Genomic DNA, 24043 nt, shown 5'->3' on the forward strand with positions numbered 1-24043 from the left:
TGATTATTTAGCAATGGCATGCACAGAATTTTTGGAGTGCAGAGGCAGAAAGGAAAAAAGGGCAAAGGAAAAAAAAAACATGACTTTATTATCCAAGTTTGACGATGTTTCGATTCCCATCCTAAAAGCTTTCTGAATTCAAAACGTCTGATGTAGCACTGAGTGCAGGGCTTATAGAGTGGCACAAACAAGAGCCTTGTTATGGCTTAGAAAACATGCAAATTGAACTTAAAAACAGATCCACCCCTTAGTAATGGGGAGTCTTTGAGGTCTTTGTAAAACGTAAAATGAAGTAAAACCCAACAATGACCCATGCCTCTGTAAAGGGGAGTTGTTAGGGTTGTTTTTGGCCTGGCTTAACTGGCGAGATGTTTTGAGCCCCTGCGTGGTGATGAGGATTGATAGCGTAAAGGAATCAGCTCTAAAGCTGCGTTATAGGTTTTCGAGAGCTGAAACCTGAGTCCCCCCCCCTCTGTTTAAGGTTGATTTTTCCAACAGAAATGGTGTCCTTCACATCCCTTTCAATTGAGGATACACACACATATAGTGTCCTCAGCACTATACTGTATACACGTGAAAAAAATAATCTACTGCAAAAATAGGATGATTTCCAATTGTGCAAATTGTCACTCTTAGCTCCCATTTCTTTACTTGTTTTGGACTCAACATTAAGAACGCTATCGTGGGTTGAAAAGGAACTTTGGACTGCTGTGCTGAATCCTGTAGCGACGCAAAAGCACATGATTGAAAGTTGTCAAAACTGGGACTAAGCCCTCCAGAAAAATACTTAAAAAAAAAAAAAAAAAAAACACGGTAATCAACAGCTATGCTTTACCAATAAGTTGGTCAAATGATCCACTTAGTGTGTAGCCAGTAACCACAAAATATACATTAAGCGTAAAGATGCAGGTAGAGGCCACCTGAGCCTCAGAGCCACCATCAAAGATGAAACATCCAAACTCAAAGAGTAAATTAGGAAGATGGTGAGGAAGTGCTTAGTGAATTTCTCATGAAAGCTGGATGAGAGGGAACTGAAGGAAGCATCCTGGGGATAGAAGGGTCAGAAGTGGCTCCAACAGATACCGGAAGAAACATTAAACATTGTGACAGAGCACTACATATAGATCGTAGTGCTCGGAACAGCTAAGATGCTGAAAAAAATCCGTCAAGCTCCCAGGCCTCAGGAAATTCACCTAAGCTTGTGATAGAGATCCACCCACCCCGGGCCGGAGTACAAGGGGTCCATTATAATGCGAAACATTAAATGCCAACAACAGATTTTTTGTGTTTTTTGTAAAACGTAAATTCAGAAGGATGTTATAGGCAAACAATGGCCTATTTGTTAAAATGTGGAAGGGCCCTTCCACATAAATAAGTGGAAAGATATTAGAAACAATATTTAACAGTGCTGATAAGACTCACAACTTAAAAAAAACAGTATCCTTTTATTGTGTGTGTGCAGTAGAAGAACAATCACAAAAAGCAACTGTGAACTTGGGTTTTGGATTTCACATCACATTTCTGCATCCCCCTTCTTCTTCAGCAGCATCTTAAACAGCGTGACTGCAACACTCCAGCATCTCACATGATGATCAGTCAGGTGATCCATAAACCCCCTTGTGACTGCATTCTTTCTTTAAAAAAGAATTTAGAACCCCACTTTTAAAAGCATGTGTTTTCTTTTCCCATGATTCCAGAACTACATAAAAAGGTAAAGAATTTTGAATTAAGGGAAGTGAAAAGGTTTAGTCAACAAATGCATACTATATATACACACATATATATATATATACACACATATATATATATATATATATATATATATATATAAAAATCCTCACTGAATGTTTAAGACAATGGGGAACAGAAGATGAGATGCCAGAGACTCTGTCACGGGAGGATAAGCCCCTACACAGGATGTACCACCGGAACATAATCGAAGTGGAAGTTATCAGGAAATTCTACTAATGGCTAGACAAAGCAGGACTGAAGGACAGCACAGAGGCACTCATCATGGCTGCACAGGAGCAGGCTCTAAGCACCAGAGAAATGGAAGCCCAAATCTACCACACCAGACAAGACCCAAGGTGTAGACTGTGCAAAGATGTTAGCAAGGAAAGCTTACATGGAGCGCCATAATCAAGTGGCTGGAATAGTGTGCAGGAACATCTGTGCAGAGTATGGGCTGGAAACCCTAAGGTCAATGTGGGAAACACCTCTAAAGATGGTAGAGAATGATCAATCCAAGATCCTGTAGGACTTCCAGATACAGACGGACCGAATGGTAATGAAAAAACCATTGTGGTGGTGGACAAAAAGCAGAGGAAGGCCATTGTGGTTGACATAGCAATACCAAGTGACTGCAACATCAGGAAAAAAGAACATGAGAAACTAGAGAAATACCAGGGGCTCAGAGAAGAGCTGGAGAAAACCTGGAAGGTCAAGGCATCAGTGACCCCCAAACTTGAGGAATGGTTACAGCAGATCTCTGGAAATACATCAGACATCTCGATCCAGAAGAGTGCAGTTCTAGGTACAGCAAAGATACAGCGCAGAACCCTCAAGCTCCTACGCCTCTGGTAGAGGACCCGGGCTTGGAGGAAAAATGGGGGGGAAGACGTGTGTATATATATATATATATATATATATATATATATATATATATATATATACACACACACACGTGTACTGTATATACACTACCGCAGTAGCCTGTTTGTGCTGTCCTCTAAAGGGAGTAGTACACACCATTGTAGGAAATCTTCAATTTCTTAGCAATTTCTTGCATGGAATAGCCTTCATTTCTAAGAACAAGAATAGACATTCGAGTTTCAGATGAAACTTCTTTCCTTCTGGCCATTTTGAGTGTTTAATAGACCCCACAAATGTGATGCTCCAGAAACTCAATCTGCTCAAAGGAAGGTCAGTTTTGTAGCTTCTGTAACGAGCTAAACTGTTTTCAGATGTGTGAACATGATTGCACAAGGGTTTTCTAATCATCAATTAGCCTTCTGAGACAATGAGCAAACACATTGTACCATTAGAACACTGGAGTGATAGTTGCTGGAAATGGGCCTCTGTACACCCAGGGCTCGATGTTAACCATTGCTCGATCGCCTGGGGCAAGTACTTTTTATTGTCGGGAGAGTACAAATTTAATTGCATTTGCCCGCTGGGCAAGTGCAGTGATCGCAAAAAAAATTATTTATCACTCAAAATTACTTTAAAATCACCGACATTAGCTGAAAACGACCTAGCCGGCGCCATTTTTGTTGTTTTTAATACATTCTCGAGTGATTTGAAAAAGACGCGTGATTTGAAAAAGCCGCGAGATTTTCCGCCAGATTTTTGTCCACCTAGCGGTAATTTTGATGTAGTTACCAAAACGACAAAATTTTGCAAGCACACAACAGTTTAAAGCAAAGTTTAGTTTGAAAAGAATGTGCAGGAAGGATTGAAAAGCATGTTAACACAGGAATGTAGGCTTGAGTTCATTATCTGAGGCATGCATATACACAACAGGAACCTTTAAACTTAAAAAATACTGAATTACAAAAAACATTTAAAAAACAAACATGTTTCATTGATATATATACAAAAATGAATATTAGGAACTATATTGATCAAACATTATACTGGGCAAGTAAAAATTGCCCGAAGGTAAAAATCCTTAACGTCAACCCCTGTACACCTATGTAGATATTGCACCAAAAAACAGACATTTGCAGCTAGAATAGTCATTTACCACATTAGCAATGTATACAGTGTATTTCTTTAAAGTTAGGACTAGTTTAAAGTTATCTTCATTGAAAAGTACAGTGCTTTTCCTTAAAAAATAAGGACATTTCAATGTGACCCCAAACTTTTGAATGGTATATATACGTATATATGTACATATATATATATATATTTTCTCCCCCTTTTCCACTTCGTTTATTTCTACTTATTTTTAATGCAACATTTTTAAAGCACGCTTTTACTCCACCATAAAAATTTATTTTTATGTTATTTAAACATTCTATTTCTTAAACAGTAATTTATTTCTGCCTCTAACTTTTCTGTTTCTTTACCCAAAGGATTTTCGCCTGCCCTTTCATTTCCTTCTCCTCCTTTATTCACTTTATCTATGTTTTAATAAACCACACGCCCTTATGTCGAAGTCCTCTTAAAGGCGCAACCATGTAGTTTGTGTTTTTTTTAACACAAACTAGATGGTTTCATTTCTCTAGAAATTAAAAAATATATTTAAGGTCGAGTGCCACATTCATCTCATTCCTTGTTGCTAGCTACACGAGTGGGAGGTGCACGGGTTGACGTCATGACGTGCTGCGCAGATTGGCGCGAGACTTGTTTAGTAACGTCTTCCTGCTGCTCCTCTGCCGAAGATATCCTGGAGAAGTATGTATTGTTATTTAATTAGTTGCGATTATAAAGTCTGTTAAATGAACACTCGTATGATTTTCAGTTCGTGTAGACATGTTTGGACTATATTTAATATTCCCTAATTATCTAATTCCGGTTCGTAGCTTAAATGTCTTAATTTGTCTCTCTTTCATCTGCTTTCAATGTCATTAATGTTGTTATAATATTCCAGATGATGCGCAAAAAACGACGCTCCTCGGTGGAAAAGGAAGCGGGAACAACCAGCACCTCTAGTAAGTTTATAAATGTAATCTCACACAAAACTCATAAATCGGTTAGCTTTTAATCTCAAGCTAACGTTACAATCACCAGGTAAACATGTTTTTGCAGTTTTGATAAATTTAATATTCAAATCTAACAAAACAATCCAACTATACAAAACATGTTTTATCACTGTTACAATCATTGATAGTCAAATAATAACGAATACAGCCAACGAAATGATTGACGTCCTCTTTAGTTGATCAATATCCCCAGGAACTTGTATTGAATAGAATGCTGGTCAGCTAAGATAGTTAACAGCATAGGAAAATAATAATTCACTTACTCTGCTATTATGTACTGGTAGAGCTGGAATTAAGATCTTTAACATAGCTGTAACTATAACAAACAAGAATGGTTGTGGACCCATGTTTTGTGTTTAAATCACACACATTCACACTCTACATGTGTTGAGTTTCTTTATTTGTACAGACTTCAACAGCTACCCTTAATGTTGCCAACACATCTACAGTAAAATATAATGCTGGGTTTGGCATAAGATGAAGGACTAGTTTTTGGAAAAGAAAAAAAAAATCCATGTCAACTGTTAAGCACAGTTGAAGATTAATGGTGCTATGGGCCTGGTTTTCCATTAATTTTGTAATACCCTGTATTTAACTATAATGATAAACATCAGATACATCCGATATTGTGGTGTGCATTTCCTCTATCCAAATATCAACCATTGACCTTATAGTCAAAAACACGTGGCCAAACCATCTGCTTGACCGCCGTCTGTCAGGCTCTTATTTCCACTCCATCATCAGGCCCAGTATCTGTGTCCTACAGGATCAGCCCCCTCATAGATGCTTTTGTAATGCAAGTGCTGCTTTCCTTTTGTTCATAGAGGCAAAGAAGAGTCACAGGACTGGCCACCAGCCCAAAGAAGTTTCCTCAGAGGAGACAAACGAAACTGTTTTTGTCACTTTTGTGAAAGAAGCCGGAGTCAACTTGAAACTCGATGGCACAGCTCATGAGATCGGTAAATGCCCTCCAAAGTGTAAAAAAATAAAAATGATGAACCTAATTAAGTCTGTTTACTTAAATCTTCTCTTTTTTTGTCAAGTTGTTGACCAGGTAGTTTTCCAGAAGCGAATAAGGCAACAGCTGCAGAAAAGCCCTCGATACCCTGGTGTGAGTATTACGCCGTTAACTCTTCTGTAACAGTCAGCAGATGTGTAACTGATTCTCACATCCGTCCAATCACATCCTCCCTCATTTAGATCCTGAAGGAGTTTATAACAGCACTGGAGGCTTACATTGAAAACCCAGAAAGGTTTAAGAATTGCCTTTTTCCCTGTGTTCCACAACAATCCGAGGACGACATTTGGTAAGCTTTATGCTAACACTCAGGGAATCAGATTTTATACCAGGCATCTTTCTGTGCACCATATGGTTATGTTGATTTCAGCAAAGTGAAACACACCACCAGGTTTCTTCTTTTTCCTGCAGTTCTGTCAGCTCATTCCAGGAAAGCCTGCTCAGAATGTTATTGGGCATCGAAATGCTGCAGGTTTGTATACTTAACCTATTAGAAGATTGTCAAATACATAAAAAGAAATCTTCCCTGATTGGATTCTCTGAGTCTTTAATGGTTTACAACTCTTCTTGCAGACTTTGATAATAAACACCTTGCTTGAAAAAATCCCTGAATTTATGCTTGATGGGTCAGTATTTTACAAGTTTAGTTAACGACTAACTATTTAACAAACACTTTTCATAAACATCTTTTTTTAAATGATTTAATGCATAGCGCTGTGGATGGAGGATTTGATTTTCCTCGTATGATCATCAACCAGCTGAAGTGGCTTGACAGAGTCGTAGATCCAAAGGTGAGTCCTTTGCCATTTATTTCACTTACTAAAGTTTTAAACCAGCTTTCTCTGTTTGTAATGATCTATGTCATCTTGGTGGTATTATGTGTAGTTCTCCTATTTTGCAGGACCTTGCAGTGAAGCTGATGGAGCTTGTGTCAGTAGCCCCTTTTGAGGTGCAGCGTGACATCATCACCAGTTTACCAGAGATACTTGAAGACTCTCAGCATGATGACATTGCCAGGGAGCTCAAGTATGGACGTAAAAACATTTACTTTAGTGCTGTTATTATTTCAGTCTGCCTGGTTATTGGATGTTTTTATCTCTTTTCATTGTAGTGCTTTACTTCAGGAGAACACTCAGCTAACGGTCCCCATCCTGGATGCCCTCTCCAGTCTCAACCTCTCATCATCATTACTGACAGAGGTGGGGAGGCTGAAAACTTTATTTGTTGAACTAAATATATGCAAAAGCCTTAAAAGAGATTATTTATTGTATTAGCATCATCTCAGATGGCAAGTTTTAGAAAAATCTTATATTTGACTTGATTATGCACGTTAGAGATGATGTAATCAGGTTTTTCTGGACTAATGCTGATCTTGGATTTCAGGTTTACCCTGTTGGTTCCACCCCCAAAAACTGAAAAGGATGTGCTGCAGGTTATTTTAATCAGAGCTGGTAGTTTTGAGTCTCAAGAAGTTATAAGATATTCCTTATTTGTGTGCTGGAAATAACTTTCAGAACCATAATCCAAATTTTATTAAGCTTAAAAGTTCCTTTGAGATATATAATCGTAGTGGATGCATTCAAAGACCAGGAAGGTTGGTGTTTCGTAGTTTTGATGCTTTCCGTTACTTTTTTAGCTAGGAAACCCTGCTTCTGATCTCTGGCTTGTTGGCTTTTCTGTCCTCATTAACACTATGAGCACCGTTGGGAGCTCATAGTGGGTTAGCTGAGGAGGAGAGAGTCTAGCAGAGGAGCCATGACTTGTGATGCTCCCTCTCCTGTATGCTTTAACTTTATGAAACCTTATACAAGAAGACTAACACTTTTACATTATAATAAAGGGGTTGTAAAAACATTTGAACAGCAGTCGAAGAATTGTTGAAAATAATTATTTCTGATCATTTTTTGTTCATACTCAAATGTAAGGTGGATTTTTCCTCAAATTTGCAAAATGGAATCATATAACAGAGATGTTTACCTTATGTTTCTTTGCAGAACTTTACCAGGGAAGCCAATCAGTGGGACCTTTACTGTGCAACACTTCCTGACTGTTTAAAGATGTCTGTTTCAGGTCCGCGATGCAGTTATGGCCACACTGGGCTCTGTGCAACTGCAGGATCTACCTGTGGTGGTCAAATTCATCCTGCATTCTGTCTCTGCCTCAGATGCATCCGAGGTCAAACACAGAGTCTCATCTATAACATATCACTGTTCATTTGTTGTTGGTTGTTATAAAAATAAGCGTTTGTATGCCTTCAGGTGGTGAATAATCTGCGCAAAAAGCTGGTACTAGAGCAGTGCGTCCTTCCTCCAGTTCTGCAGGCATCACAGAGCCGCATGAAGAGCAAATCAACAGCAGGGTAAAACAACAGAGCGCCTCAACTCTGTTATATATTGATATTAAACATTTTCATTTAAACAAGCTCAGAAAGTTCTTTATTATTGTTTTTATCTTTAGTTCTGCTTCCACAACTGCATCCGGCAGCAGTCAAGACTGCGTCACGTTGATACTGGACTGCATCAAGTCAGCAGTTCGGTTCCAGAAAACTATTTCTGAGGCATGGCTCAAGGTTTGTAATTAATTAATTCAGAACCTTTGAAAATCCTTTAAAATAAAGAAGGCTGCACAGTGATGCAGCATTTAGCACTGGTCTTGGGTTCAAATCCCAGCCCGGCTGTCCTTTTACACCTGTGGGGTTCTCTCCAGGTAGAAATGTGTGATCACACATGATTGTCTGTTGGTGGAAAATTGATGGACTGGCGATGATTATATGAAATAAAAGGCAGTCAGTCTTAGAAATAAGTGAATAAAAAATGTCAGTGGTTTATGTTGTAAAGATTAATAGGGTTGTAAGACCTTCAGATTATTTTAATTTTTATGTTTTTTTTATTTTATTTTTTTTAAAACTTGGGTCATAAACGGATGCATTTTGAATTTTCAGTGCTGTTGACTGAACTTTGTTTTTCATCATCAGGCAATAGAGTCTGTGGATGAAGTCGAAGACCACAAGGTAAATGCAGTTGATGGGGGTTCAGTCTGTCCTCTCCTGAAAAAACCAACCGGTTTGGGAACATGATGCTTGAATGAGATGACTTGTTTGGTCTAATTCTGTCCTTCTCACCTACACTGCCTTCCTGTTAGATCTGTTGATCCTGTCACTGATATGACAGAGGCCGTGTCAGGCACCTGCGGCTCTAATGCTTATTGTCGCATGTTGTGTTTGGATTTGAGTCCCAATAATTTCCATGTCACCATATCAGGTTTTAGATCTGCTGCTGCTCTTCATCCTCCACTGCACCAACGCCAACCAGAGCCGCCGGGGGGCAGAGAGACTGCTAAAGCTTAAAGTGAGAAAAGGGCTCATTCAGGAGGCTCTGCTACAGAAAACCTTCAGGGACTACTCTCAGGTGGGGCAGTCTGTAAACACATCATCCTCTGCAAAGCAAAATTACCTCCCTGCAGATTTAAAGCCTGGTAATTGCTGTGTTTACAGGTCCTGCGAGGGTACTTCCCCTCTATTCTGGCTCTGGCTCAGAGTTTGGTGCGCTCCCCTGATCCCTGCGTGGTGCCTTTTGGTGGGCAGATGCACAGAATCTCTTTCACTGTGTTTGACGCTTACTGCCAGCAGGTGGGGTTGTTATTCATTTAAAGCCAGCATTTTACATCAAAAAGCCTTTAAGTGGTCTTGGTTGTTTTCTTCTTGTAGTGGAGATATTTTGTCCCAGTTTTAACAACAGATAATAAAGTGATGTTTCATGTACTGCCTGTTGTGTAGAGTATGAAAATTGGGTGTAATGACTCCAAGAAGTATATTCTGGAAACTCCAGTTGTGGTTTGATCTGATCCTAATCTTTTATTTTACAACAGCCTGTCCCTTCAGATAGGAACGGAACCAAATTAGATTTAAATTAGGTTCAGAATGAAGCTAAAAAGTAGCATAAAGACAGAGTAGATTGTGCAAGAATTTGAAATTTTTTTAAGATAATTTATCTTAACTAATGTATTCTGATATTCATGTTAAACACAATGGTTTACATATATGGATAATTGTTCAAATGTAAGATGGGGAAACAGGGAGGGGTAATAGCAGTAGACGAGTATGAAATGAGGCTATGAATTTTGGAGAAGGTAAACTGAATGAGAAATGAGTCGGAATGATTTTGTTCTGTATTGGTTTGTGTTTTGCAGGCGGTTGTTGGCTCTCTTGTGACTCATGTGTGCAGCGGTGTAGGTGGGGAGGTAGACGTGGCGCTGGAACTGCTCTGCAATCTTGTAATGGAAAAACCCACAGAGATGGCTCTCTATGCTGTTTTTGTGAAGGTAAATGGATGTGCAGACGTCTCAAGTTGATTGGAAACTTTGTCCCTTGGCTTTAAAAAAACAAAAAAAAAAACAAAGTGAGACTTCAGATCACTGTAACTTCTGTATCTAGACCAGTGTTTGGCAACCCTGGTCCTCCAGGCACTCTGCCCTGCATGTTAATTTTGATATTCTTTTAGTTAAAATATTTTGGGCCTGATCTCCAGAAGGTTTTCTTTTTTTATATTTTTTTCTTGTAAGTTTTTGAACTAACATCCAAATCGAGCAAATTCATAGGTAGAGGATAAGCAAATGTAAACATTTAACATGTGCAAAGGGAATTTTCAAATTGGAAACTCAACTGCTGCTGCAGTTTTGATGTCTGCTGTCATTGTTGCTGCAGTTGTTGTCTGGATTTAATGAAACATAACCATGCACAAAGCATGTTTATGTTTTATTACATTCTAAAGTGCCTAGCTTGTTTTGCAGTGTATCATGTCAAACTGCTGTTGAGAGGAGCTACTGGCGATAAACCAGGTGTTTAGTGTAAGCTGCTCCTGTGTCAATTAGCAAAACAGAAACATCTTTTTCATGTTTAATCATATTTTATATTCTCTATTTAGGTTTACTTATTTTCATCATTTTATTTTTATACTTTTGTTTGTAGCACATTACAGTATGCTACTTACATATGGATAGTTCCAGTTCCTTCCATCTGGTTCATTGCTTAGATTTCCACTCACTAGAAAGAACCGATTAAAAAAAGGCCTTTGTTTCATCAACCGTCTTACTCAGCTCCAGAAGGAAAAGGTAGCTTCCCAGTAATGTTTTGATTCATCGATTTTACTCTTTTCCTTTTATATATGTATGTTTTTATATCGTGTAATTTTATGCATATTTTATGTATAAAATTTGTCTTCCTGCTTCCTGCGCTTCACAAGTATTTGCCTGTTTTGGGGAGAAATAAAGTAATTGATTTACCTATTTCAGGTGCACTACAAATAGTATTTAGTATTTAAGTTATTATTTTTGAAATAATTATCATTATAGCCTTTATCTCCCTGGCTTTAAACCTCATCTTTCTTTAACTCTCAAAACTGTCAGTATTGCACACAATCTGTTAATTTTAATAGGAGGAACCAGATCTTTTTTGCATGTTTTAACATTGCAGGGCAATCATCTGCAACAGGCCCACTTATTGCATGTACTAAAAAAACAATGCATTTGCAGTTTAGCACCTTTAATTTAGAATATTTGAAGACCAGACACTTGGCATCTTCTGTCTGTGACAGACCCCACCATCTTGAATAGTGTAAACGAAATTAACACCACCCTACCCATCACTGTATCATTCTATTAAAGTTGCTCATCAGTCGGTTCAGGTTTTAATCAGTTAGTCTCTGTGCCAAAGGGAATCCTGGACTACATGGACAATCTCACTCCGCAGCAGATCAGAAGACTCTTCCATCTCCTGAGCAGAGTGGCGTTTGGGCAGCAGCAACAAGGATCTCACATCCAGGTGAAAATTCATGCATTCCTAGTCATCAAAGCCTGTCTGTATCTATCCGTTAGCATCCCTCCATTCCTCTGCATCTTTCTGCTCCTGCAGGACGACATGCACATAGTGATCCGTAAGCAGCTGTCCAGCACGGTCCCCAAATACAAGCGTATAGGAATCATTGGTGCCGTGATGATTGTTGGCAGCATGGGAGCCTTGAGGTAATACATTGGATACACTTTATTTTTGTTATTTTAATCTTAAATGTTCTATGTTACAGTCTCTCCTTTCCCAATCTCAGGTCTAAAGGGAAGGAATCACAGGGTGGCTCTTTGCCTCAGGAGACACTAAGACAGGTATTTAGCGATGATTAATTGTTAATGTAGCATCTTAACTTAATGCACCTGTGTTTGGGAGAGCAACTGTTGTAACTACAAAGGTACTGTCTAGACGTAGCTGATCTAAGCTTCCATCTTCTTCCTGTATAAACCCGCCACAGAAAATTATTTTAAACAAATCAGTGTGTAATGTAGAAATTATTTTTAATTATTTTTTTATTATTTTCATATTTTTTTTTAAATAAATTTTTTCTTTTCCCTTTTGTAGGTGACGGCTCTGTTGGAGCTGGTGAAGTCGAGTAGTGAAAGCTCTCCAGAGGCAGCGGCTCTGTACTACGATGAACTGGCCAGCCTTATCTGGAGTTCTTCGTTGGACCCACAGGTGCAGGTGTGTCTCACCAACCTCTAACAAAAGCAAATTTCTACCTAATATATTTATTTAAAACATTTTTACAAGTAAGGAGTCTCACAAGAAAGCATTTTATGTTGACTGTCTTCCATGTTTTTTTTCGACAGGAAATGATTGGAACAAGCGTCCTGGATGACTTCCAAGATGATTTTGTGGTGGACGTCGGACCTGAAATAGCAGGGTTAGTTCTCAGCTGTTGAAGACATTAAATGTACACATTTAGCCATGTTAGTCAGGTAGATGGCAAGTTTATATGGGTAGATATGCATCTTTCGATTAAGGTAATAATTTAAAGGGCTGTAATGTAAACTGGAAAGATATAAACATCTTGTTACTTCTAACATTCTGTAAAAGTGTAAACTGTCCAAACCTACGCCATGTTTAAAGAGGCTCTGATCCCTTCTTTGCTTCAGGTCGTTCCCCCTTCCAGCCTGTGCCATGTACAACCTAGACGAGGAGGAGAGCCAGGGATGTATCGCCATCAACCTGCTGCCTCTACTGGCCAATGAAACCCAAAACAAAGTCGATTCTCAGAGTGGAAAACAACAGAAGTCAGTGATGTAGTTATATAATTCATTTAATGCAGATGTCCCTATAACTGCTAATATCTTGCATCTATTTTCTGTGTCAGGCGGGTGTCCCCTCTCTGTTTATCCCCCTTTTTCCGCCTCCTGAGGCTCTGTGAAGAGAAAAGACATCAGGGAGACCTGGAAGAGATTGATGCCCTCCTTGGTGAGGAAAAAGAAAAGCAAATTGTTGTTTCCTTTGTTTGTATTTGTCTAGTTTAAAATAGTCCTGCATGTTTCGGTTTTGTCCACCACAGGCTGTCCGCTGATTCTGACCAACATGGATGTAGTGGATAAAGTTGAAAGCCTGTCGAAAGCTGAGAGGGAGTTCCTCTGTACTTTACTGTTTCACACCATCAACTGGTTCAGAGAGGTAACAGCGATTTGCAATAAACAAAATAAACATCTCGGTTTGTTCAAGAAATAAATGTGACGGAAGTTTGCTTTCTAAGGTGGTAAACGCCTTCTGCAAGCAGAAAGAAACAGAGATGAAGATGAAGGTGATGACTCGCTTGCAGAACATAACTTTTCTGCAGACTCTGTTGGAGAGGGCTCTTGCAGGTGCAATTTTTGTTTGTTTTTCCAATAACTTGTGTAAAAAAATTCCCCCACCCAGTAATTTTCTTGACCCATTAACTGTAGCGTCCTTCATATGCCTTCACATTTGCAGCCTCATTCTGCTACAGTAAGGCCACTGTGTGCTATTATATATATTTAAATGACAGGCTAGACCCTCCGAAGGCATAAAGAACAGCAGCTGATTTAATTTATACCTTTTCAGGCATTTTAAAATCCCTTTTGTTGATTTTTGTTGTGGCCAGTTAACAGGTTAAGTAGTTTTTTTCTCCCTCCTGCTCTCAGGAATGTCTGGGTACATTCCCCCTGTTTGTAACTTTGATGGAGAAACTACAGATGGGATGACATCCGGTTTTGGAGTCCCTGTAAATAAGACAAAGAAAGGTAATCAAATCCTAGATTTTTTTTTTCTGTGGTGTTTCAACTTGTATTTAACTCTAATATCATGCTTAGATGGAACCGGGAAAAAGAGAAAGGCTCCAGGTAAGAACGTTCCAGAAGGAGTCTCTCAGCCTGAGGAGGGTACTGAAGCAGATGAAACTCAGCAGGTAATCCTCTTTATCCCATATAAGTCTGTTTAAAGCAAGTAAATATGCTCAATGTGAATCCAAAATGTCCAGCAGGATCAGCCAGAGAAGGAGAAGGAAAAAGAGATCCGGCCTGGTGTCAGTTTGGCAGCATACAGGCCCTTCTTCAGAGAGCTGGACATGGAGGTGCTCAGTGTTCTGCAGTGTGGTTTATTGTCACGCTCACTGCTAGACACTGAGCTCCACACCAAGGTAGTGTTAGGAATCATTGATGCAATTCTCGTGTGGCTTCATTGCCTCTATCATAAATGTATGATATTGTTTAAATTTCCTAGGTTCGAGAGGAGGTCCTGCTGGGCCCGACTGAACTGGCCTTCCTGCTAGAGGATATGCTGCACAAAGTGGAGTTCAGTCTTACAGCTGCCCCAGCAAAGAGAGCTCCTTTCCTCAAGGTAATGATAAAAAGCACAAAAAAAGAATAGAAATAAACTGGAACAAATTAACAAACGGTAATAACTAAAGGGACGGCTGTCGCTGATCAAAAACCTAGTTTTTGCAGAAAGAGAAAAATCTAAAGGTTTTGTCATTTCTTAATGTATAAATTGCTGAAAAATAATGCCCCAAACCAGACACTGGCATGAAGGGTCTTGCCTAAGGACCCACACTGGCAGCTCATTCACCCCAGCTGGGATGCAAACCCAGGCCTCCTGTTTGCAGGACGGGTGACTTACTTTTAAAGGAAAGCTCTGTGTTTACACCTTGAAGCTTTCTCTCTCCAATTCTTTCCTGAGAAGAACTCACTCGGGACAAACTCTTTACATAACAACTCATAATGCACAGTATATGTATTAAATAACCAAAAAAATGACAACAGATTTTGATAGAAATTGTAATCTTACTCAGATCAGAAAAGTCGCTTAGGGTTACAGAAAGCAGTGCTTACCAACCGCGCTTGAATCTTGTCGAAGTGGCCTCGAATCACAGTTAAAGAAGCATTTTATACATCTCCAGTCTGTCTAATCATCACATCATACATGTTTGTAGTTGAGGAGACATCCATGGCTTCAGTCTTATCAAAATATTAAGATATGTTCTTAGATCAAGCACACCACTCTCATTCAGTTCCCAAATCTTTGCAACGTGCTTAATGAAGAAAACTTTATCCTGACAGAGGACCTGTCCTACTTGGATAAACTGGTTGGAAAAACATTAGTTTTCAAACTTAACAGGCAGCTAATATTAGGGTTTAAGAGACTTGCACATCCTCAGCCGAAATAATCCTATTTGAGCTTTGTCAAAATCTGTGTTTCTGTAGTTTTATTATTGCCGTCAGCTTTGCTGTAGAGGCTGAAACCCCATCAGTACTTTGATCAGTTATGGTTCACCTAGCACTTTGTGACTTTGTCTGTGAAAAGTGCTATACAAATAAAGTTTACTTACTTACTTACTTAAATATTGTAAAATTCCATCATAAAGCCTTTATATTTATGCTCATGCATCTTTCTCCGTTTTGTTACAAAATAGACCAGAGATAGGCTTCTATTGCAACAGCCTTGCTTTAGCTTATATGTGCCTCTTAAATGTTAACTTTCAACTTTAGGTGCATGTTTGCTTTGAACCTGATGCTGTAGTCATGTTGGGTCGAGTCTCCACAAGTTATCTGAACTTGTAGAAGAAACATTGAGCAAGGTGAAAAATGATAAAGCTGTAAAACAGAAACCTGTACCCTTCCCTATCTTTCGCTTGTAGGCAAGGGCTGATAAAACCGTGGGATTCTCACATCTACAACAGAGGAGTACTAAAGATATTGCCTCCTACTGTGTCCAGCTACTGCCTGCCCTCTGCACACACCTGGAAAACTGTCATAATCATTTTCAGGTACAGAATCAATGGATTCATTTTTTTTTTACTTGTGTGTCATGTCATTAAATCCTGCTTTAGAAAACCTGTTAAATGTTTGTGTGTATTCACAGACAGTGCTGTCTGAGAACAATGGGGTTGTGGATGGGCCTTTAACAGATGTGGAGGAGTACCAGCTGATGACCTCAGGGTACCAGCTCCTCCTGCAGGTCATCAATACCACCTTCAGTTGGTGAGCGAACTCTGAGTCCTAAATCCACAAACCTGGATGTTCAGGGTACCCTGGTGGGCTTTTTTGGTTGTAAAACTGTTTTATAAATGGCATCTATCAGGTCTGGATTCAGCCAGCCGGGACAGCGGAGCTTGTTGAAGAAAGCTTTGGGAGTTTTGGCAGGACGACTGAAAGAAGGGGGTCCTGAACTGACCCTTGATCAGCTTGTAAGGTAGGTAACAGTTTGTTATACCTACTTTATACCTCATTCTTCTAGAGATGATTCTATGTGTTTGTATGTGTTTTTTTTAATCTCATATTTAAGGTCCTTTTTTAATGTATGCATCCGTGTTATGATGGCAAACGTTTTTTTATCCTTACTGTTCTAGGCACAGTTTTGAGTACCTGCTGAACTTCCGCAGTACGATGCCTAGCCTGAGCACAGCTCTGTGTCTCTCTCAGCTTCTGTCAACGGTGTCAGAGAAGGGAGGAAACCCCGGTGCCTTCAGAGAGCAGATTGGTGAGGCTGACATGGGAACCTCTTATAAATCCTATAGTTTATAATTCAACAGGTTATGTAACAGGTCTGATTTTTGCGTGGCAGCTTCCCTGGCACGTCGTTTCCTGAGCCAAGGTTGGGTGACAGCCAGTGGAGAGAGAGAGCGAGGCAGTAAATTCAATGAAACACTTCTCACACTCCTAAGGTAGGTCTATATCACAACAAATAAATGTGAACTTCCTGTTATTTTCCTTTTACTATTTGTGTCACTATCACTGTATTGCAATGGTCTCTGCTTCCTGATTGAAACTGAGACTCTAAGGCCCTCATGTACTTGTCACACACATCACCCCAGCGGCACCATCCCGTCCCTCCATTTAGAAATATCCTTTTTATTTATTTAAAATGTATTTATTGAACTTTATTGATGATCACATTAGAGAAATTCACCTCTGCATTTAACCAATTCGATTGGGGAGCAGTGGGCTGCCATTGTGTGGCACCTGGGGAGCAGTGTGGGGTTAAGGGTCTTGCTCAGGGACCCAGAGTGGAGCTTGTGGGGATCAAATCTGGTACTTGCAACCTTCTCAGAGCACAAGCGCACTGCTCTAACCACTAGGCCCACACTCCCCCAACAATATAATGTAAAAAGTGTTTTTCATAATGTCTCTCTCTCTCTTCACAGCATCTACCTGGAGCACGTCGACGATGTTCTAAAGGCAGTGGAGGAAATAGCTGGAGAAGGAATCACTGAGCTCATCAATGCAGCCAAAGATGAGAGCTCTGCATCCTGGCCCACTCTGAGCAGGCAAGTAATTCGAACTAGTTCTCATTTACTCATAATGTTTTCTTTGCTGGTAAATATCTGTAGCAGCAGAGCACTGAGCTACATGTTCCATAAAGCGAAGCCGTAATCGGTTTATTTACCAAATTAAAAAAAACATTATTCTGACTCTGTTTTCCTCTTCATTACCTCCTTGTTCTTTGCAGGCAGACATTCCTGGTTTTCTATAAGGTTTTGATGGCTGAGCTGGAGAAAGCTGTCAGGAGGATTCCTCCGGGTAAAATGAGCGACAACTCTGAGGTCAGACTCCTGCTGTATCCCTGTTTGAAGCATCCATCAGTCTTTCGTGTGATTTTTATGAGTAAGATGATAAAGCTCTGTTTCCATCATTTAGGCTCAAAGTGAGAAACTGCTGACATGGAACCTGGCTGTCAGAGATTTTCACATCCTGGTCAACCTCGTGAAGGTAGGTCACTTATTATCATAAAGCTGTAAACATCTACATTTTTAATAATAAAATAATTATTGGCCTGAATGACTATTATTTTTTTTTTTCAAAATTCATGAATCTTGTTAGTTTTAAAAAACTAGATTCTAATTTGGACGTTCTTCACTACAAATAGAATCAAGGTTGTTCCTGTTCATACTCAAATACCTCTTTTTAATGTAACTTAGTAAATTAGGGAAGAAAAACATGCCTTTGTAGACTTAGTTATTCAAATTGGACATTTAATCTCTGGTCATGTTTTTCAAACTGCTTAAGCCCCATTTTCACTCCCCAATTGAAACTGTGCAGAGAACAGTCCCAGCACGGTAACCGAGATAACTGTTGAGTGTTAATTTAACACAACAGAACTGGACCATGCCAGACACAACCGAACCATGCTAAATCTAGTACTAGTTCAACAGTAGGGCTCATCACGGTTCAGTTGTGGCTTGGTTCTCTGATAACAAAGAGCACATGAGCAGACCGCATCATCTCCTATTTACAGTCAGCTGACTCATTTCATGGGTTGTCCAGCATGTCCAGCTTTTCAATTTACAGATCTCTTCAGCTGTTCACAACACAAACTTCTTCTCAGCCTATTAACAATAAATCACATCAAAAGAACGTGTTGCTACCTGGGATTATGCAGGGACTGAGGCTCTCATTGAAATTTGGGCAGAATACGCTATCCAGGCACATAAGTTCCTGAATGTTATGGTCGCCGCCATTTTGGTTTGCATAATTCCCACCTTGAGAGCTTTAGTATTGTTAACCACCGATAGGAGGCGAGGAACTGTGCTGGTGTGATGTGTAAATGGTTGAAAGAACCAAGCTTGTCGCAGTTAAGTGATCCAATCTCGGTCCAAACTCAGGTTTCAGAGGGGTAGTGTAAATGGGTCATTAGTGTTTTAACCAAACTAGGCCCTCGGATAAGACATAATTGGTTTGGTTTTAAACAAACAACCAGCAAGGCTTCAGTCTGACTTTAAAGGAAAACCATCTGAGCACCAGTTTTAGCTATCGTTTAAATGAGGCTTTTAAAGCAAAGATTACTGGGTAATCTGGGGGTATCATGCTGCGGGGCCATTTTGCTCTCAGTGATGCTAGTTATATTTTACATCTTAGGTGGAATAATTAAGGAAAGAGTGTCCCCAAGCTCTTCAACTCCATCTAAAATTACTAGATGGCTTAAACGTTCACCCCAACTGGGTGAAAACGATCCCAGACAGCAGCTAAATGTTTTTAGATGGATACAGAGTAACATTAAGCTTGTGAAACAGCCCTGACCTAAATAGAAATAAAAGGACTGTGCTTCAAAGCTGAATCTGGCGGGACACCTATCAATTTAAAGTATCTTTAATATTTTTTACCAGAGAAATCAAATACCCAGCCAGATTAAAGCCAGATTAAAGTTTGGGCTTTTAATTGGTATGGAGGTAATGATGTGAAACCCAGAATTCATAAAACATTCATGCCAAGAGTAAATGGTGGTAAACTGCTGACCGGACCAGACTTTTAACCAAAATTATCATATTCTATATATTTCTTTAATCTTTAGATTGAAATAAACAGTTTCAAGTCACATTTGACTTTCTCTTATTGTTCTCACCCAATTCTTAGTAAATTTAAAAGTCTTTGTCCTTTTGATCTTCTTGTAGGTGTTTGATTCCAGGCCAGTACTTAATGTGTCTCTAAAGGTGAGCTCTCTCTGCTTTCTGAGGAAGTATTATTAATTTACAGCGGGTGCTGTTACTGTTAACTGAGATTTTTTTTTTTACTTCTACTAGTATGGCCGCCTTTTTCTGGAGTCTTTTCTGAAGTTGGGAATGCCGCTGCTAGACTACAGTTTCAAGAGGCACAAGGTAGAAAAATAAAAGCTAGTGTTATGTTTGGTATGTGTTGATATGGCTCCTTTTTGAAAATTTACTCTGAAAAGAATTTTCTACCCCAAGCAATAATGTCATTTAAATGTTAGATTTATTTCTGAACACATTATACCCCTGTGCATTTGCATCAATTTTATGTGCGCTTTTCAATATAGCAGCAAGTTGGTCCTTAAGCTAAGCTGAAAAGTGGAAAATAGTGTCTAAATGTAAGTGTATTTAATTACTGTCTGTGAATTGTTTTTTAAAGGAGGATGTCCAAAGCTTGCTTAAGACTTTCCAGCTCAGCACGAGGCAGCTCCACCACATGTGTGGCCATTCTAAGGTGGGAACAGATTTATTTCTGCTTACCTTTTTACTCCGATGGGGCCTTATCTTCAGAAGCATCTGCCTGTTTTTGTCTCCGTTCACTAGGGGTTTTAAGAAAAAATAGATTCTGTCAAATATCACAAAAATAATTTTGACAACAGTCGCATCAATATAAGAAACAGAACAAAAACAAACAATATTGCTATATATTGCTGTATGATATTGTTCAAAATATGGTGGCCTCGATCATAAATGTAAAAACATGTACAGGCAGGCATCCATTTCATTTTATTTATGCCGCTGTCACACCTTGACGATTTAGACAGCATATGCTGACGTACAAAAAAATCTGGCAAAATAACTGCAATACGTTTGCTAAGTTATGGGTCAGTTTTTCATAAGTTATGAGCATGCTAAAGCACACTGAAGCACGCTGGCACACATCGACATATGGCAACTATGTAGCCGTGTGGATGTATGCCAGTGTATGCTCATACGTGGACCATAAGTTACAGGTAAGTTATGTGATTGTTGACACACTTTAATTGTAAGTTACTCATAAGTGGTGGTGTCTAGCTTATCCAAAAACCTATGAGTAACTTGTGCATAACTTATCAAGAACCCCGGTGTCCTTGAAGAACTTATATCTAACACATATCAACGTATTTGACGTGTTCACAGACAACAAATTTTTCATCTTTGTTACTGTATCACAATATATAGGTAACTCCATGTTGTGGTATGTATTGTATCTGCGTTTTCTAAATGCAAGGACGTTTTTAAAGGTCTCTGCCACTGAAAGTCTATTGGTGGTTCATGGACCCATGAACCACAGCGCATGTGGCGAATAAGCACTGTTTGCAGATGTCGCACTAAAGGCAGTTCCACCTACACCAGCCGGTTCTCTCAGCGCAATTATTGGTGTTCGGCTTGAATTAAAACCTGTGCAGAAAAAGTTTGAACTGTGTGCAGAGTTCACACCAGCACTTGCTTTAAGCAGACAAACACTGTTGTACTTATGAATGCAACTGCCATTTCTACAAAACCTGCACGATCTCTTTTACCTTTTACAAGAACCATATCTGTATTAGAATAGCTTCTCTTCCCTCGCACTGATTAGATGTAAACAGAGAAGTAGGCTAAATGCAGAAGATGATCTAAAATTAAAGTTTTCCTCTGCTGATCCAGACAGGCACACCCATCCCTTTAGCTTCCATTGAATCAAAATACTCCTGTCTCCACAACCTCTGATCTCATGTTTAAACTGAGCTGTTACTATGTTATTACAGTTGTTAATGACTCAGTTCAGCTGTTTTTCCCCTTACTGCAGTTCAGTTCATAATACTGCAATTATTAATATATTGTCCACTGAATTTGCTTTCCATAAAGCAGTTTAGATTATTTGTTTTAAACGATGCTTATAATTTTTTGTTTCAAAGTACTACAATGCGTGTAGCTGTTGAAGTAAATACCTAATAAACTGCTTTCAAACTATACATGAACAGCTGTTTCTTGCTTGCAAACTAATCTGAGAGATGTTTGAGAACCAATGTGCTAGACCATGGAATGAGAGGTTGGCATTCTAGCAGCGTTCAATTTATGATTTGTAATTTTTCTGGTGCAGCACAAGCCTGTTCAGCAGCTCCTAATCAGTCCTCGGTTTATCCTGTTTAGAGGCACATATCTAATCACCAGGTTATGCATTTTTAAATAAAGAGACAGTATTGTTTTCTGATGTGATGATGATTCTTAACTCATATTTTAAATCTATTTAAACCTACATGCTCCCATTAACCTGCCCCTTTGCTGCTTATACAATCCAACTTCCTCAGACAATAAAGGATATTTTAATTCTAATCTATTGTTTACTTTTCTTCTTGGGTTGATCGAGGGTGAATGTTAAGAACATTTAAATGAAACCTGGTGCAAACATTGTTATAACAGAACAGTAATGCTTTCTAGAACGGCCTAATCTGTACCCTATTATTCCTAATGAAAATACAGTACAATTACAGACTGGGTCAGTGCCAAGAAACCAACACATTTAAATGGGTTATAGCAGGCATGTCCAAAGTTTGTCCTCGAGGGCCACTGTCCTGCAGGTTTCAGAGGTTTCTCTGCTTCAACACAGCTGATTCTAATTATTGCAGTTCAACAAAAGCCTGTCCATCAGCTACCAATGAATATCAGCCGTGCTAAGGCTGGTAACCTCTAAAACCTGCAGGACAGCGGCCTTCGAGGAACAACTTTGGGCTTGCCTGAGTAATAGGATTTCTTAAAGGAAATGTGGTTAAATAAAAAAAAGGCTGATATTGGTTTCCTAATTCTTTGTTTACAAATTCAGTTACGTTGTATTGTTATTCCACCTTTTTATGAATTATTAAGATCCCATAACCATTGTTATTCATTTTTCATGCTCAATGTATGTAAACTGTGTCTGAATGTGTTGTTTTTCAGATTCACCAGGACACCAGCTTGACTAACCACGTACCAGCTGTAAAGAAGAGCCTGGAGCTGTTTGTTTACAGAGTGAAGGCCATGCTGATGCTCAACAACTGCCAGGAGGCCTTTTGGATGGGAAACCTGAAGAATCGAAACCTAAAGGTTACACAGGGTTACGTTTTTATCTGTCAGTGCATTTTGGTTTGCAGGCTCTAAAACAATCATGTGATGCACCTTGCAGGGTGAAGAGATTCTTTCTCAGAGATCACAGGGAAGTGATGAGGACGATGAGGAAGAGGATCAGGAATTACCACCGGAAAAGTCAGATGATGAGGTACCATTTAGAGAAAAGTACTTTGATAGACTGCACTTTATCTCCTCATCAATATATCCATCTATTGTCTAACCCCCTTGTCCATGCATACATCACAGGGCAACATGCAAAGTCGCATCCACTCATAGCTAAGGGAAATCTAGAGAGACCAGTTAACATACAATCAAAAATGATTAAATACATGTGAAGTCTGTGCAGAGACCCCAGGCTAATATTTGAACTAAACACGTTGCTGTAAGGCAATAATGCGACTAAATATACCAGCAGACAGCCCATTATGTTTTTAACAGATTGAAATACAAACCACACAGCATTTCAGAAAAACAAACTTTTTTAGGGTATGAAAAATATTGCATTTGATTTGCAAAGTCACATTTAAAAAGTAAATATAGGACAAGGAAAAAAAGCATTTTTAAAGTGTATTCCATATTGTATTTTTCAATATATCCTTCCTTCCTGTTGTCTTGTTTTTTCTCCACAGGGACAGGAAAGTGATTCTGAAGAAATCCCCCGGATCAGCAGACAGGGTGACAGTGGAGAGGACTCTGATTAGTACTTGTTTTACTTCCTCTTAAGTCTCCTTTACAAATTAAACTCTTTTCTTTATTAAAAAGATTTAATTGTAATTTTTGTGCTATTAAATGTGCTATTAAATGCCAATTGTTCATGTTTTTTTTTTTTGAGGCAGTAATACTCTGGACACTAAATGCTTCATGTGATGTGTTTATGTATCTTAGTAGAGACTAAGCTTATTAAAATGCTACTTTTATTTTTTTGTTCAGAATACAATGTTGTTTTTCAGTAAACAAAACATCCATGTAAAGCCACATATTGCTATTATCATCTTTTGTAACAGAAATCTGATAAATTGGTTAAATGTTTTTTTTTTCTGTTTATTTTACCTTTTTACAAATGATTAGACTTGAGAAAAGAATCGCGCAGTGGGTCAGTGATTGTCTTTCTTCTATCTGTATTAAAACTTCCATTCAGGTCAGTGAATCAAACATTGGGAGTAACACAAAAAATCCACAAAGATTTAAGTAGTTGGCACAATCAGAGGTGACCTACTTGGAGCCTGAAGAAAATGACTATAACAGCATTAACATACTGTTCCAAGTTGTTAAGTTCGTAATTAGGAACTGGACTGTAAAACTAAACACAAGTAGAGGTTGGTATATTGAAATAAGTAGTACTCTAATTTTAATGCAAGAACATGTTATGATGTAATAAAGTTCTGGATCGAATGAGTTAGAAAGCATTTAAGTCATAAAGTAAATATACATTTGATATTTATATA

The 24043-nt window shown here is 38.9% G+C and overlaps 1 protein-coding gene across 2 annotated transcripts; it reads left to right on the forward strand.

Moving 5' to 3' along the window:
* The first annotated feature begins 4318 nt into the window (after positions 1-4318).
* On the forward strand, positions 4319-23585 carry fancd2 (FA complementation group D2). 2 transcript variants are annotated; one of them, XM_038279975.1, is made up of 44 exons: positions 4319-4398; positions 4595-4655; positions 5531-5665; positions 5750-5817; positions 5907-6013; positions 6136-6196; positions 6298-6350; positions 6437-6515; positions 6626-6750; positions 6836-6923; positions 7795-7899; positions 7983-8083; positions 8182-8293; positions 8699-8734; positions 8985-9131; positions 9218-9352; positions 9913-10044; positions 11435-11542; positions 11633-11742; positions 11823-11877; positions 12128-12247; positions 12376-12449; positions 12682-12819; positions 12900-13000; positions 13092-13207; positions 13287-13395; positions 13696-13794; positions 13864-13958; positions 14031-14189; positions 14273-14389; positions 15687-15815; positions 15911-16029; positions 16130-16240; positions 16398-16528; positions 16613-16712; positions 17193-17315; positions 17498-17591; positions 17686-17757; positions 19437-19475; positions 19566-19640; positions 19912-19986; positions 22428-22574; positions 22654-22746; positions 23228-23585. In XM_038279975.1, the coding sequence occupies exons 2-44, from the start codon at positions 4595-4597 to the stop codon at positions 23297-23299; spliced, it is 4326 nt and encodes a 1441-aa protein (XP_038135903.1). In that variant the 5' UTR covers positions 4319-4398; the 3' UTR covers positions 23300-23585. The 2 variants fall into 2 exon arrangements, with proteins under 2 accessions (XP_038135903.1, XP_038135904.1); XM_038279976.1 differs by having other exon boundaries at positions 14034-14189.
* The last annotated feature ends 458 nt before the right edge of the window (positions 23586-24043 follow it).

The sequence above is a fragment of the Cyprinodon tularosa genome, unplaced genomic scaffold, assembly GCF_016077235.1.
Source record: "Cyprinodon tularosa strain WSP-4 unplaced genomic scaffold, ASM1607723v1 ctg154, whole genome shotgun sequence".
NCBI classification, from domain to species: Eukaryota; Metazoa; Chordata; class Actinopteri; order Cyprinodontiformes; family Cyprinodontidae; genus Cyprinodon; species Cyprinodon tularosa.

Coding starts and splice junctions, on each gene's coding strand:
- fancd2 (XM_038279975.1), top strand. CDS start 4,595: ATGATGCGCAAAAAACGACGCTCCTCGGTGGAAAAGGAAGCGGGAACA. Junction 16,241..16,397: donor ACCCTTGATCAGCTTGTAAG/GTAGGTAACAGT, acceptor TTACTGTTCTAG/GCACAGTTTTGAGTACCTGC. Junction 19,987..22,427: donor ACATGTGTGGCCATTCTAAG/GTGGGAACAGAT, acceptor GTTGTTTTTCAG/ATTCACCAGGACACCAGCTT.